Source organism: Ursus americanus, chromosome 23 (genome assembly GCF_024610735.1).
Source record: "Ursus americanus isolate L20-20 chromosome 23, mUrsAme1.1.p, whole genome shotgun sequence".
Taxonomy (NCBI): Eukaryota; Metazoa; Chordata; class Mammalia; order Carnivora; family Ursidae; genus Ursus; species Ursus americanus.
Genome location: NC_142149.1, coordinates 11,050,927 through 11,072,451, shown reverse-complemented (window position 1 = coordinate 11,072,451; position 21,525 = coordinate 11,050,927). Strand labels below are relative to the sequence as shown.

Sequence of the window (21,525 nt, the reverse complement as noted above, 5' to 3'; positions counted from 1 at the left end):
GGACATGTTTACTGGCCATTCTCCAATCCTGGTCCTTGGTTTTGGAGAGAAGAGGTGGTCATTTTCCCCTCCTACCAAGGCAGTTACTCAGAAGCACATTATTTTGTGCGGAACAGGAGCAAAGAGACTTGGAGAAGTACTGAGTCCTGCTCTAAGGACAAGACACGGGCTGCTGGCCAGACTTTGCCCTGAAGTCCGTACAGTGCAATTCTCCAAGGAGCAGTGCTATGTGTCACTTTGTTCCCATTCTAAAATTAACAAGTTCTGGGGCGCCTGGGTGGCTCAGTCGGTGAAGCATCTGCCTTCAGCTCAGGTTACGATCTCAGGGTCCTGGGATCGAGTCCCACATTGGGCTCCCTGCTCAGCAGAGAGTCTGCCTCTCCCTCTCCCTCCGCCCTGCCTCCCCTCCCCCCCACCCTAGCCCCCCACCTTAGCCCCCCACCCATGTGCACCCTCTCTGTCTCAAATAAAAAAAATAAAATCTTTAAAAAATAAAATAAAGTTCTTTCTTGGCTTTTGCAGCTTTGGTTGTACTCCACTTCTTGTTTTTTATTCCAAGAACGACAAACTGAGGTAACGTGACTTTTAATCTGTTTCGATGTAAACAAGATGACTACTTACTATAAGGAAGTCGTGATGTGTGTTTGTACGGGTCGGAGGAACTCAGGACTTTCTGAGGGTCAGACTTGTAGACTGACTACTTTCACTGACAAATGTTTGTGTTAATTGATGAAATAATTACTTCATAGATTTTACCTCATCAGAGTTTGTGGAATTCAAGGCATTTGCTGTTCTCATTCTTTCCATTTGAACATCTTCATCCTCTCCTTCTGGAGCCTCTGGATTTTGACACACATCATTGCTTCTCGGAGAAATTCTAGAGCCAAGAGCCATCCATGAATCATCAATATGGGGTTTTCATCCTTGTATTAAGAATACTGCATTCTTTAAATCTTATGCTTTGAGTAGGTTGGGTAATTAAAAAACTATCATAACTTCCTTTCAGTGAGGTGACTCTTCCTCCCTTCCCAACCTAGTTCCTGTCAAGGGTACTGCTATATTTAGTGACCCTTGATTTGTACATACCTTTCATCCTACTTATCTATGGAAAGTTCCTTTTCCATTATCACTGGGCAACTTAGTATCTATTATCTAATGGAGGATTTTAATAGCATAGTTTAATGATGTGATTTTTCTGGAAACCTTAACTTTAACACCACTGCCATGTTGGCATTATTACATTCTCATAGGGATAATGAGCTGGAGTATTTGAAGTCAGGATGGTCTCCAAAAATACAAGTTAGATGCTTCGTCTCTTGTGAAACCTGGCCATTTCTTGGAAATATGTGTCAGATTCACTTTCTCCTCCACTTGAAGTCTGGTCCTTCATACCCATATTTATAGGTCATTCTGTTCTCTCTTACCTCAACCTAACCCCCCATACTGATCTTAGATTTCTTAAAGGTCATCTTTCACCTTGCCCACTCAACTGTCTGTAATAGTTAAAGATGAATAAATAGTTAAAGGTCATCTTGCAAGTTGCCCACTCAACTGTCTGTAACAGGTAAAGATGAAACCAGTGGGAGACACAGAGGGAATAAGATGCTTATGGCCATGTCCTTGCACAGTGCAAAAAGACGGTCTCGGCTTTTAAGTCCCATTAATAACTGGACCAATCTGTGATCCACTAGTTGGGCTTCTTACTACCACAGGAAAAGAGCACAATTATTGCTGTCGTTGGCCTATTGATCATTCCACTCTTCTTTCCTGGATTGGCAGCCTTCCTTCAACTGCCAATCTATTTCAATGGATTGCTATTTAAATTGAAGTAGTGACATGTAGCTTCCCCCCCTTCTACTGCATGTGGTGTTAGAGCCCTTAGTAATCAATGTTTCAGGTCTGTCTCCCCCCTACTTAAAATCCTCTTTGATTTAGGTACTTGGATCTCTATTTTTTGTATTGGCACATGGCTGCTACCTCAGCCTATCCCAGGACTTGGCAGTTCTTTACTGATTGGTTAATTTATGCATGAAAAAATTTTAAGTATTAATGACTGAAATAAAAGAAGCCAATCTGGTTTCTCCCAACCTAAAGAAGGGATCCTTCCTCATTGATTTCTTTCCAAACTTCCACTCCAGACATCGAAGAATAAAAACGAAGATGATAAAATGAAGGAAAGGCTAGGAAGAAAGAGAAAGAGAGAGATGCGTGATTAGAAGCACTCAAAGAAGAACGTTTCACATCAGGATGAATCAGAAGTAGTCTGATTTCTCCAGATACAGTTGGAAAAAACATTATGAATTTGATCTATTTGTCAAATTGTGAAACTATCAAATTCATTTTCAATCTTCTTTACAGAACACAGGAAACAAATATAATTATGGAATACCATTACTTTATGTTACCTCCTCTAATACTGGTACAGTGTTTTCAAAATTTGGGAAGCATACTTTCTGGTCAGTCAGTCTTTAGAGAAAAATTTGTTCCATACTTTACAAATACTTTATCTCCATGGGCTACAAATATCCATATGTCTACCTTAACAAAAAAAGTTTCACTGTGTGTACAGGGATTTAAAAGGTTCAGTATCGTAAAAGACACGAAGATTGTTAAAGACAAGTGTGTTCTTACAATTAAGAATACCAGAAATGGCACCACACCTCCTGGTTCTTCATCCCCGAAATAAAATATGACCGCCTGCAAAAGGAAAAACAATGGTTAAATAGGAAGTTTTTTGGTTTCATGAACTTTGTCTATATGAATGTGAACTGACCCACTGAACAACCCTATTAACACGTGCCCTGATTTCACCATGGGTACTGGTAGATGTCCATTCCAAAATGTGTAGCAAGAAGTGGTATTCCTTCCTCCCAAGGTCTGTGAGGCACTACGCTTTTATTTGAAGCAATAGGATTAAGCAATTACTCCTTACCTGGCGAGACAATCCTGGGCCTCTGTGTTAGCTTCCTCAAATAATGAGAGAGACACAGGGTTTCCCCTTAGTACCCAGAGATTCATACACCTTCCTGTGTCCACTGATCCTTCCGAAGTCCTCTTCCTTTTTTTCCCCTCCCTTTCCCCATCTTCACTCACATACTGTATCTTTGTTCCTTTTGTAGAAGTCTATACTTCTCCATTTCTATCTATCTATTTGTGGAAGTTGATACTTCTCTATCAATCAGCTAGAAAAAAAGAGGGGGATTTTATTCCTATTGAATGCCTCTCTAGAAGCTCAGGATCCCAAGATCAGGGGTACTTCATTTGTCTTCTCCTAAAGCTGAACATGCCCAGGAGTGTAGACAGGCTGCTCTATTTCTCACCACCTATTACCCTGTCTCCCACACATGGGCCAAGGCCAGGTTTTCTAACTGGAGCACACAGCCCTATCTGGAAGGAATTCAACTGGAATCCATGAGGTAGAAATCTTTAAATGTCGTGTATATTCATCATGGAGGAGAGCCCCAACCCCAAGCATAGCTTCCACAACTGGTTAAGAATTCCAGGACGCTGGGGCAGACAGAGGCATTACTTACGTGAAAATATAAGAACATACAGCCAACTAACGTGGCATGTGGTACTAAAAAGGTGACGCAGAACAGTGTGACATGTCCATATTGGTCAAACAGCAATATAAACACTGAGAAGATGGTGATCTAAAGAAGACAGAAACATGCATGTTAACCACTCTGCACTTCCGTAGATGTTCCAAATTGAAATGGCTCATCTTGAGGATATTCCTAATTTCACCTCCCACCTCAGAAACACAAGGGAAATCAACATATCTCCATCGACGCGCTCTCTCAGTGACTTAGCCAGATTCCTTTAACTGGGAGTGTCACGAATGAGGCATGGCTGGATAAATCTAGGATCTTACAGATAGCCTACTTGCATTACAGAAAAGGAAGAGTGTTGCATTAATTGGTTTTGGAGGTAAAATTAGTAGATAAGCAATAATCAGAGGGAACATAAATTGACATCTGCTGGAAATGACACAACGGCAACAACCAGAGAAGACTTCTGTTAGGGACACCAGTGGGGAAACAGAAGCATGGAACAACCCAGAGTGGCTTCAGCGGAAGTACTCAAATTCAAAATTCAGGGATAAGAGATAGTTACAGGGACAATGGGAGCTCTCAGACCTTTTCTTCTAAAACATTGCATTGATAAAAGCTTCCTAAAAGTTTTTGTACTTCTTTGTATTACATATCACCATTTTTATGGCATTCAGTATATACTTGTAAAAGCATATTTCTTTTTTTAAGATTTATTTATTGATTTGCAAAAGTGGGGGGAGGGGGCACAGGGAGAGAGAGAATCTCAAGCGGACTCCCTGTTGAGCGTGGAGCAGATGAAGGCTCCATCTCCTGAGGCTGAGATCAAGACCTGAGCTGAAATCAAGAGTCTGCTGCTTCATCAACTGAGCCACCCCAGGTGCTCCTGAAAGTATCTTTCTGATCGTATTTCTGTTCTGCACTATAAGCTTCCACGGCTTCCCACAGCCTGTAGAATAAATACTTAAGTGCATCATTCAAGGCCAATGTGGTTCCAACCAATGTTTTTACCATAACTAGGGCCACGGCCACACTGCACATGGTACCCATGCCAGATTATTACCAGTTCCTAGGACAAGCCAAGACTTTCTCCCGAGTCTCTGTTCATTCACTGCATCATCGGTCTTCTCTCGCTACTAAAATCTTAACTCTTCAGGTTTCAGTTCCCCAAGGAAATCTGCGCTCTCATTTTCATGAGTTAATATTTTCCTTCTCTGGTTGTCATAGAAATAATCTTTTAAAAAGAGATAATCTTTCCCTTATCACTCTGTGTCAGTAAGTGGCTGTTGACTTCTCTGTTTACCCTCTGAGTGTCCTCTCAGGGTGGAAACTGTCTATTTCTTCTGCATTATCGGTCTTAGTTTATGACACATGGTTGGAAGCCAATTAATATTTGTTGAAATGATAATTTACTTTTTGGCAGCTGAAATAACAGGAAATTAGAATAGATACTAGGAGATGACACATATTTTTCCTTTCTTGTTTAGATAAAATAAGTGTTGTTTTACGGCATTAATTCTAGGAGAGTATGGAGTAGTTTCTAGTTTTAACTATGCCAGCAACAGTATTTGTAATTCTGTAGAGCTTGGTGGAGGTCTTTGGGCTTATTTCTTTTTCAGTAAGAAGATACAAATGGTTTCCATGTTCCATTCTAGCAAATACTTTATGGTTCTAGAAAAAATTTAGTGACTTTTAAAAAAGACAAGGGTAGAAATTAGGAAGAGGAAAAAGATGCAGATTTTGAAAAGGATCCTACCTAAGGAAAACAAAATATTTTAGACTGTAATACTAAGTTTTCATTCTACTGAGGGCACATTTTAAAGTACTAGCTCCGGGGCACCTGGGTGGCTCAGTCAGTTAAGCATCTGCCTTGGGCTCAGGTCATGATCCCACAGTCCTGGGATTGTGCCCCGTGTCAGGCTCCCTGCTCACAGGGAGCCTGCTTCTCCCTCTCCTCCCTGCTCATGGCCTCTTCTTGCCATCTCTGTCTCTCTCTCTCAGATAAATAAATAAATAAATAAATAAAATCTTTAAAAAAAAATAAAGTGCTGGCTCAGAATTATATATTTAAATACATAAAATGAATATTCACAAGAAATATACTTACCATATAGAAGCAAAGAGACCAAATGCCACTATTTCTTTTCCCCTTGCGAAAAATGAATGAAATCACATATGTCAAGAAGATAAGGGAGGCGGCATAGCCAACAGCACACAGGATCTGAAATCAACAGGAATGTTTAGTTAATGACAAATGCAATCTAAGAAAACGTTAAGGTTCAAAAGATTGTCAGAGCATAGGGTTCCATACTTAGTTCAGGCATGACAATGTCGAGATCAATGAAAACAGTTTGCCCCTTCAGTTTTTTTTCACTAAATCGCATAATGATATTTGTTCCATGAAGCTGGCCACTTACTTGCATAATCTGATCGACACCTGTCAACAGAGTCTCTGGGTTGGTTAAGCCGTATTCCATCAAATACATGAGCAGGATGATGAAGCTGTACATTGGAACATCCACCAGCCCCTGCCCAAACCAGTAAGCAGAAGGGAAGAGGCCTGAAATCCATAGCTGGGACTGAGCTTTGCTCTGTTAAAAAACGGCAAAAACACAAAGTGGTATTTCAATTAGAGGTTTAAGAAAATGTGGCTTATGGGGGCGCCTGGGTGGCGCAGTGGTTAAGCGTCTGCCTTCGGCTCAGGGCGTGATCCCGGCGTTACGGGATCGAGCCCCACATCAGGCTATGAGCCTGCTTCTTCCTCTCCCACTCCCTGCTGTGTTCCCTCTCTCGCTGGCTGTCTCTATCTCTGTCGAATAAATAAATAAAATCTAAAAAAAAAAAAGAAAGAAAAAAGAAAATGTGGCTTATGTAAGGAAATAGTCAAACAAAATTTTCATTTGTAATAATTCTGCATCATGCTATAAGCATCATCCGGACCAAGGGATACGGAGAGTTCCAAACATGAATGATCAGTTTGCTGCTTTGATGAACAGAGAGAGAGAACACCTGGTAGAAATACGTGAAGGAAGATCTAAGTGTAATCAAGGTATTGATGCTGCAGTAAACAATATGGAGATTATTGATGTATGGGAGCGTAAATCAAATTACATCTCGGGCAGGAGCCTCATTTAGCTAATCAGAGACCATCAGCAAATTAACTATTTTTTCTAAAGATTTTGTTTATTTGAGAGAGAGAGAGCATGAGTGGGAGAGGGACAGAGGGAGAAGCAGACTCCCTACTGAGCAGGGAGCCCGACGTGAGGCTCGATCCCAGGACCCTGAGATCATGACCAGAGCCGAAGGCAGACCCTTAACCGACTGAGTCACCCAGGTACCCCGAACTTAACTGTTTTTAAAAGAAAAAAATATTCAAAATCATTTAATTGTTTATTATAATTGTTTAATTTGTGCCGAATGCCACATCACTTGATAAGTAATTTTAAAATACGGGATTTGGTATGTTTATTTAGAGAATGACAAGGAATACAAAATACATGATATTTATGAATGTAATAATATTGATGTATGTATGCATAAATATTTGGATGGGTAATAAATATTTGAATGTGCGCTATGCCAAAACTACCCTAATGCATCATTTACTTATAATTAAAAGAATAAAGCAATTTTATATGTATGTAAGAATACATATAATATTATATATTTATGTAGGATATAATCATAAATAAAATATAGTATTTTGTATATATAAAATATATCATCTTTGGGGAGAGACTTGTGCTCTCTCTTTGTATATAATATATATAAAATATTATTACATTCATAAATATTATGTATTTTGTATTCCTTGTCATTCTCTGAATATATACTAAATTATATTTTTAAAAACTACTTATTAACTACTTAAAAATACTACTTAACTACTTATAAATGCTTAAATTCATTTGCTGATGGTCTCTGATTAGTTAAATGAGGCTCCTGTCTTAGACGTAATCTGACCTAAAGATACGTAACAAAATCTCCCAGCAAAGGCCTGTTCAGTTCACACAACTGACAAGGTTCTGGTGATGGGCTGATCTCTGGGTGAAGCCATGAGAGCGACAAATTGTGGTTTTAGGTTCCTGACAGAGCACCTGAGTGCCTGGTGTTGCCATCTATGGAGGCAGGAAATACGGAAGGGGGTACACATTCAAGAATATCATAAATCAGCTTTGGAGATGTGAAGTTTGAGTTTGTGATGCTGCTCCCAGTGGTGACCCTGAGAAGGGAGTTCGGATCAGCCCTGGAGGTAATGTTAGAAATTAGAGATCTGGGCTAGAGTCAAATCTGTGAGTGACGGGTTAGGTAAAGGGGTTTGAAGCCCTCGGGTTCAATGAGCTTGCCGAGGAGAGAGTGACATCTATCAAGAAGAGAGAGCTAAGGGCTGAGATCTGAGGAGTTCCAGAATTTAGAGACAATGGGGAAGAATTAGAAGTTCCAATGGAGGCAGACAGACAGTGGCCAACGTGTCGGGAGAACTATGACGGAACTGTGGCATCACACAGGCCAGAGAAAGAAAACGTGTGCGTTTCCTATGACAGACATTTTTATATTAGGACTCTGTTAACACCAGGATGACTGACAGTACATCAGGCCAGCAAATGGCATTCTCCAAGATTCCTGGAGGTTCTTCTAGGAAGAGAAGAGGACATTATCTGGATAACACTCCCTTCTCTTGGACAACAAGAATACTCTGGAGAGGGAGGATGTTTGAAACAGACAAAGATGCTTCTGTAAGATCATTTTGTGTAATAAAGTTACAAAAATGGAACCATTAAAGGATCTTCTATTAAGATTTGTAAATAGGGGCACCTGGGTGGCACAGTCATTAAGCGTCTGCCTTCGGCTCAGGGTGTGATCCCGGCGTTATGAGATCGAGCCCCACATCAGGCTCTTCCGCTAGGAGTCTGCTTCTTCCTCTCCCACTCCCCTGCTTGTGTTCCCTCTCTATCTCTGTCAAACAAATAAATAAAATCTTTAAAAAAAAAAAGATTTGTAAATAAAGCTAATGCGAGAGTTGGCCTGGGTTGATTAGCCATATAAATTCACCACCCCATGACTGCCACTCAAAATTTGTCTCCACCCAGAACTACTGAATCAGAATCTTCATCTTACAAGATGCTCCAAATTTTGTAGATACACTAAAAATGCATTGGGATTAATGAAGGAGTGTCTGTGAATGAAAATGTATAAGCAGGTTGTCCATTAAACACCGAAATTTGTTTTTTATCTAAGTTCTCACATTTTCAAAATACCATTTTCTTTTCAGTTATCTCAATGCATTAACTTTTTTGAAATGTAATTTCGAAACAATAAAAAATATCCCTGTCAAGTATACAGTTGCATGGGGTTTGACAAATGCATGTATTCCTGTATCACACTCATCATCAAAGTATAGAGCATTTTCATGACCCGCCAGCCCCCAATTTCCCATGCTCCTTTGCAGTCCATAGCCTTTATCACTGGTTGCAAGACACCACAGGTCTGCTTTCTATCACTACGAATGTATTTCACCTTTCTGAGAATTTCCTATAAATGAAATCCTTCAGAATTTACTCTTTTCTGTCTTCAGAGTTGTATCCATGCTGACACATTTTTAGTTGTTCCTTCTTTTGTATTGCTCATTAGTATTCCATTGTATGGCCACACAAAAATTTATCAATTCACAGCTTGATGGAAATTGGGCCTGTTTCAGATCATTGGCTATTATGAATAAAGCTACCAAGAATGGTCATGTACCAGTCTGTATGTGGAAAGATGTTTTCTTTTCTTCCAGGTAAATACTTAGGGGAGAAATTCTGGGCCATACAAGAAATGTATTTTTACCTTTATCAGACAAAGCCAAATTGCTTAGCAAAGTGATCGTGCCTTTTACATTCCTGCCAAAAATGCATCAGAGTTCCAGTGTCTCTGTATCCTCACAAACTTGGTCTTTTCAGCCATGTTAATGTTATTCGTTTTATTTAATGAGCAGAGGGACTTCACTGGGGCTATCCTCCTGATTACTCATGATATCAGCCATCGTTTCATGGGAGCGTTTTCCTTCTATATATTTTCCTTGGTGAAGTGTTTGTTCAAATATTTGCCCATCCTTAAAATTAGGCTATCTTTTATTATTAAGAGTGCTTTATATTTTTCACACAAATCATTTTTTTTTCTTTTCTTTTTTTTTTTAAAGATTTTATTTATTCATTAGACAGAGACAGAAACAGCCAGTGAGAGAGGGAACACAAGCAGGGGGAGTGGGAGAGGAAGAAGCAGGCACCCAGCGGAGGAGCCTGATGTGGGGCTCGATCCCAGAACGCCGGGATCACGCCCTGAGCTGAAGGCAGACGCTTAACGACTGTGCCACCCAGGCGCCCCCATTTTTTTTTCTAATATGGAACGCTTCACAAATTTCTGTGACATCCTTGTGTAGGGACCATGATACTATTCTGAATATCTTTCTAATTTTAGTTTATGCGCTGCCAAAGCAAGCATGATACCAGGCTTTTGTTAGATGTATGAGTAGTGTGAATATTTTTCTCCCAGCCTGAAGCTTTTTATTTTATTATTGGTGTTCTACAAAGAGCAAAAGATTTTAACTTTGACGAGTTTCAAGTTCTCATTTTCTTTGAAGGTATATGCTTATTCCGTTCCTAGGAAAGAACTGCCTACCACGAAATCTATGATTTATTTCAAAATAATTTTGCATATGGTGTGAGGTGAGTGTTGAGAACGTTTTTCTTTCCTCATAGCAATATCAAGTTGTTGTTCTGGTAAAATTTGCTGAATTCCCTGGCACTTTTACTGAAAATCAACTGATAATATCTGAATTGTCTATTTCGTTTCACACACCCATATGACTCTAAATAAATACAACACATTCTTCATTCCTGTAACTTTGTAGTAAGCCTTGAAGTCAGAAGCATAACTCACCCAACACTGTTTTTTCTTTTTCCACATTATTTTGTCTATTCTAGGCTCTGCATATCCGTGTAAATTTTAGAATCATTCTTGATCTGTAATCTACTTAACCCTATATTTATAAAGACTTAAAAAATTTTTATATCTCAGGACTTATTGCTGAGTTGGCTGCTCTATTAAACGCATATAAATAGCCCTGAGGAAAATCCTGTAATTATATTACCTTCAGTTTCTATTCATACAGAGTAATGAAGGTTTCATTATTACCTTATAATCATCAATGCTTCTCATGGCAATATAAGGAGAACAGGAGGATATCGAAATCAACCAGAAGATGGTATATGCCTGGAATTCAAATGGATTATTCTCTCTTTCCTGAAAATATGAAGAATACAATGAGCAGAATAACAAATTTAAAATTGGTTTTCCGGAATACATTTTAAAAAATATTAAATGGACAATATATACTCCTGCCTTACGTCCCTGCGGAGGTTTCCAAACTCTTTCATTATCCATCCAGTTTTGAAGTTTAACTCGTGGCTGTCTATCCAAATTCATGGATAAGGAAAATGATTCAAAGACGGTGAATGAATAATATGACACAGTTGGAAAATGAAAAAGGACTGGATTAAGAAGATGTGGTCCATATATACAATGGAATATTACTCAGCCATCAGAAAGAACGATTACACAACATTGCAGCAACATGGACGGGACTGGGGGAGATTATGCTAAGTGAAATAAGTCAAGCAGAGAAAGACAATTATCATATGGTTTCACTCATTTATGGAACATAAGAAATAGCAGGGAGATCGGCAGGAGAAGGAAGGGAAAAATGAAGGGGGGGTAAACAGTAGGGGGAATGAACCATGAGAGACTGTGGACTCTGGGAAACAAACTGAGGGCTTCAGAGGGGAGGGGGGTGGGGGATTGGGATAGGCCGGTGATGGGTATTAAGGAGGGCACATATTGCATGGTGCACTGGGTGTTATACTCAAATAATGAATCATGGAACATTACATCAAAAACTAAGGATATACTGTATGGTGACTAACATAACATAATAAAAAATTATTATAAAAAAATAAATAAAATTTTAAAAAAGGAGTAAGATTTGTCATCTTCTTATGTTATGCTCCTAAAATTTACTCTGATGTTAAATAGTGATCATTCACAGTTGAAACATTCCATTTTTTACTCCTATTTAATTATTTCAAATGTGATAGCTTGAGTCAAAAAATCATATCAGATGTTTTATAGGCACAGTGGCGATAAGTATCTTTCTAGGGACACCACGAGACCAGATAAATATTGGTTGAGGGTTCAAAAGTAGAGATAAAGTACAGTATGAGAAGGGGAAGTGAAATCTCCAAGAAAAATCTTCGCACTTGGCTACAGGGATTGTTGTTCCTGTTTGGAACAATCTTTGAGGACAGAAGATTCACAGACTGCCCTGAAAGCAGTTCCCATGTTACTTTCACGATCCACATAGCTGTTGTTTGATTACGCACATTACTGAAAGAAGTTATAAGCAGAGTCTGGTCGTCTTCAGCCTGGATATTAGAGACACACTTGCTAACTACAGAAAGGTGAGATTTAAGCCTATTGACAGGATCTTTTCAGAACACCTTACGTGCTGGGTGGGTTCGGTACTCAGTGGTAAGTCCGTGACTTTGAGCAGGACAGACACAAGGTCCGAAACTACAGAAAACTCCTACTTGAGCAAGGAATAGGTAAATTCAAATAGAATAGGAAGTGAGTTGCTGGAGATATTAAAGTTCAGATGTTGGGCACATAAGTACAAGGTCAAATAAAGAGGTTGGTATCAAACTCCTCATAGCTAAAAGAGAATGTTTTCGTAGATGGAAGCTCAAGGCAATTTGCTCAATTTGTATCCTCCCTCAGAAACCAGAAAATGGATAGGAAGGCAAGTAAATGAACCATAGCATAGGTTCTAAAATTAATTAATACTTGATGGATGATTAGAACTTTTTGCTTTAATGATTTATCTTCTTACACATTCTTACTGAAAGGGATTTTTATTTTCTGAACACACCAAGAGGTATGTTGTGAGAGGCTAATTCAAGATCTTGCAGGAGTGTATAAAAATAATGGTGGGTTCACTTTATACACACATGGGTAACTGGTCCCTAGCCGTATATATTGTCATAAAACCCTATAGTGGAATGGAATATAGATAGTTTGCTGACCCCTGACATTCATTTATACATATAAAAAATAAATTAATTAGTGATTATCAGGTTCCAGCCCCTACCTCAGGTACAAAATATTATGTAGTGTTAAAAATACATGGTCTCTGTGTTCAAAGAACACTCTTAGAGGAAGAAATATATTTAGGAAATAATCAAAAAGGAATAATTACAAACTCTAATAGGTATTCTGGTTTCCAAACTTAACAAAACTATATACAGTCTAATCACCTGGGCTCCTTTTTTAGAAATAAGGACTTTTTTTTTTTTTTTGGCCCCAGGTATGAAAAGGCTGGTTTGTTAGGTCTAGGGTTGGCTCAGATAATGAGTATATATTACAAGGAACTGGAGTAATTCTAATGTAACCAGTCTGCAAATTTTGGCCTGAACTATGTCCTAAATGTTTTCCTTTTGTAGCATCTCTAAAAGTACTAATAAGACTTCAATTTCTTTTCTTTTCCTCTCTGTCTCCCTCCTGCCTTCCCTCCTTCCTTTCTTTTCCTTCCTTCCATTTTGTGTTATTTTTGTGCTAGTCTCAGTGCTGCATGAGTTCACTTTCATTACCTCACATTCTCTTTGAAAAATATTTTGTTAGTTCTGTTTTGCATTTAAAAAATTGAACCTCTAGGGACACTTGGCTGGCTCAGTTGGTAGAGCATGTGAATCTTGATCTCGGGGTTGTGAGATCCAGCCCCATGGTGGGTGTAGAGATTACTTAAAAAATTGAAGCTCTAAAAAGTGTATTGATTTTTCAATACCAGGAGCTAGCATGAATCCAAATGGTAATTTATTATGCAGTAGTTTACTCAACAAGAACGAGATCACAGCACCAAAAGAGTGATCTGGGAGATCCCTGATGGAGAAGAGTTCAGATCCTGATGGAGGAGAGTCAATATACTTACCCTTAAAAGTGTACTTCTGTCAGTTTGGATATGTGCTGATGGTGTAATCATTCCAAGTAGTGCATTACTAATAATATCCATAAGAACTGGGAAGCAATTGAGTCTTTTGGTATTGCATGCTAATGAAAATCTGTAACTCTAAAATGTAAAAAGCAAGGTTATAAATTCTCAAAGATCTTCCTTTTTTTGCTGAATTCAATATTTTCATGAAAAGATCATGTTTTTAAAATGATGTCAAATAATCAAAACAAAAACAAACACTCTGTAAGTAAAACAAAACATATAGGTAGGCTGTATCTCATTTTCAGGACACCAGACGTCTGGCTTAACATTGGAACCACGTACTACTGTTTCGGAATAAAACAGAGGTTTCAGAATATATGTATTATAAAACCCCTGAGAGGAAATCTGAGTTCTTTGGACTCAAATATGCACATGACAGTAGGTATTATATAGTATTTATTTTACTAATACACACAGTTTGTCCTGGTGGACAATGGTGGAGATACGAATTATTCATCATCTTAATGACTACCATTCACTAAGTAATAAAAGCAGTATTTGTTTTTCATTTCATTTCCTACAGGGGAGAACTGAGTACACTGATATTATATTAGCTTTCCACACCTTTGGGAGACATGAAACAGAGATCAGCATACCTTTGTATTACCAGACACTATGATGGCTCCATTGTAAGATGGGTCATCCAGGCCATTTTTAGTTCCAAATACATCCACCTCCAAAGCTATGTTCTGATGCTCCACAGAACGTATAAAGTCATCAATACTTGCCCCTACGTTGTAGTTAAATATATCAGGTATATCACAAATCTTAGAAAGTCAGTATCAAGTTGTAGAGTAAAATTATAATTAATGTCATTATGTGATCCTTACTATAATATGGACTATCAGGATATTTTTCCACATAAGAACATACTGGCTACTGTGAATTTAAAGTCTATTCACTTGTCGTATGTTTATTTGCTTCTGATTACTGCTAATGTGAAAGGTAAAAGTCTTTTTTACCACCATATGGCATTTGGAATAGGTGTTTTCCCCTAGAATATTGCAATGAGTGGCCACAACAATTAAGGTTTTAATGACACAGATAATCTCCAATAATTAACCACCAAAATTGCTAATCTCACTTCATGACTGGTACATTTATTAACTGACTTTCAAAATGTGTCTTGAAATAGGAAGACAGCTTGTTGGATGAAGGCACGGAGAGGCTCGTGGACCTTCTCCCAGAAAAGCAACCATAAATTGTGAAAATTACTAAAAATCCAACAAGTTAAAATCTCTTGACTGTCTTAAGGGCATATAGGAAAAAAAAGCCACATTTATTTAAGAAAATCTAATAAATCTGGGTAAGAACACTAAGAAATTGGCATTTGAGCCAAAAACCTATACCTTCACTCCCTGTCCTCGATTAGTATGACACAAGCTCCACTCTGACTGGATCTAGCCAAGAACTTGTGCCTAGGATACAGCTGCCATCTTATGAGTAGGGGATGGATGGAAGAAGAGAACTCCAGACCTCTCACGGCGTGGGATGGAGTTTCTGCAATGCAGGACTGGAAGGAATGAGAGGGCTAGCCCCTCCTAGGAAGATAACTGGATAGCCATTGAAGTTGCATCCCTTCCTTACACCATACACAAAAATTAACTCAAAATGGATCATAGACCTACATATAAGAACTAGGAATACAAAAACCTTAGAAGAAAATAGAGAAGTAAATCTTTGTGATCTTGGGTTAGGTAAAGCTTACCTAGATATGACATCAAGCAAGGGAAAAAAAATAAGTTAGACCTCATGAGAATTAAAACATTATGTTTCAAAGGACACCAATGAGAAAATGCAAAGGCAATCTACAGGGTGAGGTGAAATATTTGCAAAACACTTGCAATTGATTCTTATTATTCATGGTACATATATTCTCTAAAGTCACCACAAACAGTGAATTAGTGAATTCTTAATTATTGCTCTGAAGGGAAACACAAGGTTGGGTTCTTGTGAGCCTCTGGTCACAACAGTTTCTTTGACCAATCAATATATCACCATATTTTATATACGTTTTGGTATATATATTGTTGATTCGCTAACATTGATCTCACAGCCAACAGCACTATAGCCCATGCCTGAACAAAGTTTATTTAACACACATATTTTCTCTGTAAGTTACCTCACAGTCTTCCCGACATAGGGACACTGGAAAGCACTTCCACACTATTCTTGGGGGCCATTTTCAACAGCAAAATCACCCAAAAAAGCATGAAAATGTGAAAAATATGGCCCTGAATAGACTACAGAAAGGACACTTATGTACAGTATGAGAGCTGAAACAAGAAGGTAGAGTATCACCTTGTACCTCAGATGGAAAGTGTGCAGCAGGTGACTCAAACTTTTCACTTCTCTGAGCATGTCTGTGAATGACTACGGAAGAGCCATGAGTATTGGTTTCAGGGTCACAAATAAATTTTACTGACTAGACGAGTTTGTAAATACAGACTCTGTGAATAGTGAGGATCTCTTGCATCTAATAAGAGACACACATCTAAGAACATAGATAAAGAACATTTAGGACTCAATAAAAAGGACATACAGCCCGTTTTTTAAAAAGACATTTCTCCAAAGGTAGATATACAACTGGTCAGTAAGCACAAGAAAAGATGCCTAAGGTCACTAGCTATTAGCAAAATGCAAATCAAATCACGAGATACTCCTTGATTCACACCAGGACGGGTATGACAAAAAAAGAAAATAACAAGTTTGGAAGAAACTGTGTAGAAACTGGAATCTTCACAAATCGCTAGCATAAGAATAAATTGGGGTAGTCACTTCACAAAAGTTTGACTGTCCCTCAAAAGGTTAAATATAATCGTCATCATATGACCCCACAATTCCATTCCTGGGTTTATATCCCAAAGAGATGAAAAAAAATGTTCATACAAAAACTTGTACGTAGACCTTTATAGCAACATTAATTCATAATAGCCGGTTATTGGGGACTATACCCATCATCTGATGAATAATAAATAAAATATTGCATATTCATACAACAGAATATTATTCCACAACTTAAAAATAAAATACTGAAACATTCTACAACATAGATGAACCTTGAAAGAAGTCAGTTATAAAAGATCATACATTGTATAATTTTACTTATATTAAATGTCCAGAGTAGCAGATCCTTAGAAACAGGAAGGAAATTTGTGGTTTCTCCGAGCTGGGGACAGAGTGAATGGGAGTGACTACTCAACGAGTATTGGATTTCTTTTCGAGATTAAAATGGTCTAAAATAAGGTAATGGTGGTCACACAATTCTGTGAAATATACTCAAATCCACTGAATTGTACACTTGCAATAAATGGAATAGCACATGAGTTATATCTCAAGCTGTTACACAAAATTTTTTTGATACAAATTCTTTCGTTTTGCACACACCCTCCAAAAAAATTAATTTCTCCTCGGCAAATCCTTTCCTAGTTCCTACTCCATTTTGGGCTTCTATTCATCTCCTCAAGCCTCATGAAGAAGTTTTATGATGAAGAAGTCCAAAGCTCATCTTTCTCTCTCATATTTTATGTTTTCTGGGTTCTGCGTATAACAGTGAATGCATTTGGGAATAGAGTATTCACCTGTCATTACCTGTTTTATTGATGATCAATAATTGAGTGAGAGGATCGTGTGGTTGTTGTCCAGGAGCAAGAAAGTATAAATGAGGAGAAAGGTCCCAAGTGTAGCTCTTTTCATATATTTTCATGATGATGCTCTTCAAAACAAGAGGGCAAATTCCAACTCCTAAAATCAAGAGCCTACACAGAAGAAAAGGGCCAGCGTGAATGCAGTCATTTCTGAACCTTTCAGAACTGTCGGAGCAGATGCTGATGTCACGCGATCGAGAGATTATGAAAATAAAACATAGAGCTCTCTGCCTCCATTTCTTGAGTATTTTGCCCTTTTCCTACCTCTTAAAGATGGTTAAAATGGGGATTGATCCTTTGCTCACTTCTCTTGTTACTCTCTGGCCATTGTATATCCCGCACAGTTTCAAGGGGGCAGGTGTCCTTTAACTGTGTGTGTAGATTTGGCTTCTCCCTTGAGACTCCCATTCTTTGCCCTCCCTTCCTGCTAGTTAATCCATCAATGCTCTGTACTCAATTTTCTTCACATCTACTCCTCTTCACATAGTCCCTATTTCTGTTAGTGACAGCAGGATTTCTTTAGTCTCCAGGTTCAAATTTTCCATTATTCTTTATTCTTTATTGTCCTGTATTCTCCATTTCAAGTAAGTAGCATTTTTTTTTTTTAATTTGAGAGAGAGAGAGAGGGTGTGAATGGGGGGAGGGACAGAGGGAGAGGGAGAGAGAGAATCCCCAAGCAGACTCCCTGTTGAACAAGGAGCCTGACACAGGACTCAATCTCACGACCCTGAGACCATGACCTGAGCTGAAACCAAGAGTCGGATGCTTTACCAACGGAGCCACCCTGTCACCCCTCAGTTGAAAATTTTTATCGTTCCTTCATTATATCTTGCCTCAAAACTTTTCTCTATTCCTAATTTCTAGTTTTACAATATTATATCTTGTTTGAAATCTTGCTAAATGCTTGGCATCTCTCCAGATTTTTCTTAAATCATTCTATCTCCTTGTCAAAGATTCTCAATGAATTCCCATTACTTATTTATTTCAAAAGTATTTATTGAGACTCTACTATGTGCTAACTAGCCTCTTATCTTTTTGATGCTTAACTGATAGCCCAGGTACTGATTGACAGCCAAAGTGCCATAGACACAAGGGTGCCAATGAGAGGTGATGTGACTCTGAGGAGCAGGGATAGTGCCCATTGTGCACATAGAGAGTATGGGGAATGAGGGGCGCCTGGTGGCTCAGTCGGTTAAGGGTCTGCCTTCAGCTCAGGTCATGATCCCACGGTCCTGGGACTGTGTCCTGCATCAGGCTCCTTGCTTGGCGGGGAGCTTGCTTCTCCCTCTGCCTTTCACTCCCTCTGTTCGTGCTCTCTTTCTGATAAATAAATAAATTCTTGGAAAAAAAAAGTGAGCTAGCATCACTTAAGAGGGCTGGTGGGAAGTTATGACATGTAGGTAAGAGCAGCTAGAACGCAGCGGGAGAGTCAGGACATCCAGGGAAGTCAGGAGCATTACTGTATAGTATTCAAAATAAGGCATCGGCATATGGGTATGCTGGGGGGAAAAATCCACATCCCAATATTTCAGTCACTTACCCTAGTGGAAAATTTGAAAGAGATGGAAAAACACAGGAAAACTATATTACTTCAACTTTTTTTCTGAAAATTGCCTCCAAAAACTTTACAAATTTCCTCGGCTAGAATGTTGATAGGTAACCACTAAAACCATTAACTTAACTGGATATTATTCTCTATCCAGTTTTGTAGGTGCAGACATTTTTTTTAAAAGATTTTATTTATTTATTCGACAGAGATAAAGGCAGCCAGCGAGAGAGGGAACACAAGCAGGGGGAGTGGGAGAGGAAGAAGCAGGCTCATAGCAGAGGAGCCTGATGTGGGGCTCGATCCCGTAACACCGGGATCACGCCCTGAGCCGAAGGCAGATGCTTAACCGCTGTGCCACCCAGGCGCCCCTGTAGGTGCAGACATTTATTTTTATTTTTTGATTGTCTTCTCGGTTTTTACATCTTAGATTAGTTTTCTAACGTATTGATTGGAAAAACAACAACAACAACAACAAAACACACCCGTGGCCCTCCGACACTCACAGCGATAAGAAAGCTTTTTTTTCATGCTTTAACTTCAAGAAGCGAACCCGTGCAATCGTGCAGACTTGCTGTCTCCAGAGAGCCAGGCCCCCTATTGTCTTTGTCATCTCATTGAGTGAACTAAGAACTTGTTCCGTCTCAACAAGCCTCTCTGTGTCTTCAGTGCTTTCTGCCTGTGCTTCTCCCAACGTGGCAACATCTGCAAAATACAAAAAAACCCCACAACAAAACAATTCATAAAATCCCACTTTCGATGGACCTTATGGAGCTTACTGGAGGAGTTGTTTTACCAACGACATCACAGTCTTCTATAAAACTCTAGGCATTATGTAGTGCTACTGGCTGCTGCCATGAGCTAGAAACATCAATGGAAGATTCATTCCTTGAACAAAAAGAGTAGAAAGGGGATCTTAGATCACTTGGATACAGACAATACATTCAAGAGATTATGATAATATGCAAGATCACATAGTGCCACCCAGGCGCCCCAGAGACTGTCACCTCTCTGACCAAGAGAATAATACCCGCTATTTTTAACCCACCAGATACACGAGAGCATAAGGAAAGCAAAATAATAATAATAATTTTCATAAAGGGAAGAGCCATTCCTGGCGAGATGATACGTATGGGTGTTTTCACATCAGGGGCATGGTAGAAGGAAAGAACAACTTCAGACACGAATGAGAAGAGAGCATTAAACAAACTCTTCTGGTCACATGTGGCCTTGTACCCAAGTCACAAACTGAGTTTACACCTTTTACCAATTCTTTCCCATAAGCACTTCACCAAATGCATGGGAACAAAGGCTGGAGATGGAAAGAAAAGCTAAGAAAGATGCACACCAAGTTACACAGAGTCTTGTGCAAGATATCATCAAGGTACATGGGGCCTTCCTTTGTGAAGGGAATCCACCAGGGGATGGCTACTGGACAAAAGAGCAGAGAGAGCTACACTGAGGTCGAATGGACCTTGGCTGGGTGTAATACATCGACGGGCTAATGTCTGAGTGTAGTGTGGTAAGGTAGAGAGATCTCCTAAGACATGGTGAGCTATGGTCATGAGTAGAGAGTCAGGTTAACTCCGTAGTAACAGAAAAACTGAAGATCCCCCCCAAAACAAATAAATTTAAAAAATGATAGCAAGCTGAAAATCAGGGAGACCACTCTTATTGTTGAGAAATTGGGCAATGGGGCTGTATAACATAGAGAGAGGTCTTGAATTTTGCCTGTGCTGGAATATGATTTTAATGTCAATAACAATCTGGGAAATCCACAAGTATTTGTACATTGAATGACACATTTATAAACCACCAAGTGTTACAATACTCTCTCATCAAATAGGGTGTATAATGAGAAGTGTAAAATTATTTAAAATAACCAACTAGAAATTTTGGAGTTGAAATGTATAATAATTGATTTTAAATAAATAAAAATAAAAATATAATAAAAGCTCAACGGATGTCTTCTGGTGGAAGAAAGAAATCATGACATGACAAAAGATAAATTGAGATTATTAAGTGTAAAGAACAGAAAGAAAAAGGAAGGAAAAAGTGAAGTCTCAGAGAAATGAGAGACATTATCCAGCATACTAACATACACTACCAGGTACATTAATGAGAAGTTTCAGAAGGAGAGTTGAGAGAGAAAGGGTCAGAAAGTACAGTTGAAGAATGAATGGCTAAAAACTTCCCAAATTTGATGAAAAACATTAAGCACACATATAAGAAGCTCACCAAACTCCCAGCAGGATAAATGCAAGGAGAGCAACACCCAACGACAGCAGAGTCAAGCTGTCAGACACCAAGGACGGAAACAGAATTGGGAAAGCAGCAAGAGAAAAACAACTCATCATACACAAGAGATTCTCAGTAAGATCTGAAGCTGACTTCTCCTCAGAAACCATGGAGGCCAGTGGGCAGTGAGAGGATGTAATCAGAATGCTTGAAGAGAGAGACTGAAAATCAATGTGTCGTCTGAAATTGCTCTTGGGAAGCGGGATGAAGGCAATGAGCCCTGGTTAGAAGAAAACGGGCCATCTCTAATAACAAGGTAATGTGGCAGTAAAGGTATCAGAAATCACAGGGATGCATTTTGGCTTTATTTATCCCTGTCTAGGAATGGACTTGTGTCTTATGGAAATATATGTTGCACAAATACTGTTACATGTTCATGCATGTATTTTACCTGATTCA

The 21,525-nt window shown here is 38.8% G+C and overlaps 1 protein-coding gene and 1 non-coding gene across 2 annotated transcripts in view; both read right to left on the bottom strand.

Moving 5' to 3' along the window:
- Positions 1-21,525, bottom strand: part of LOC123802947 (ABC-type organic anion transporter ABCA8) — a 68,079-nt gene that overhangs the window by 11,443 nt on the left and 35,111 nt on the right. Inside the window, exons 19-29 of the mRNA XM_045813962.2 lie at positions 19,335-19,533; positions 17,227-17,393; positions 14,232-14,365; positions 13,573-13,710; positions 10,728-10,835; positions 5,969-6,142; positions 5,659-5,772; positions 3,534-3,653; positions 2,632-2,697; positions 2,089-2,180; positions 757-877 (exon numbers count right to left, since the gene is read on the bottom strand). Coding sequence (XP_045669918.1) covers positions 757-877; positions 2,089-2,180; positions 2,632-2,697; positions 3,534-3,653; positions 5,659-5,772; positions 5,969-6,142; positions 10,728-10,835; positions 13,573-13,710; positions 14,232-14,365; positions 17,227-17,393; positions 19,335-19,533 — 1,433 coding nt within the window. The remainder of the gene's footprint in view (positions 1-756; positions 878-2,088; positions 2,181-2,631; positions 2,698-3,533; positions 3,654-5,658; positions 5,773-5,968; positions 6,143-10,727; positions 10,836-13,572; positions 13,711-14,231; positions 14,366-17,226; positions 17,394-19,334; positions 19,534-21,525) is intronic.
- Positions 9,928-10,034, bottom strand: LOC123803264 (U6 spliceosomal RNA). Its single transcript, XR_006782800.2, has one exon. It is a non-coding gene; the product is annotated as a U6 spliceosomal RNA (small nuclear RNA).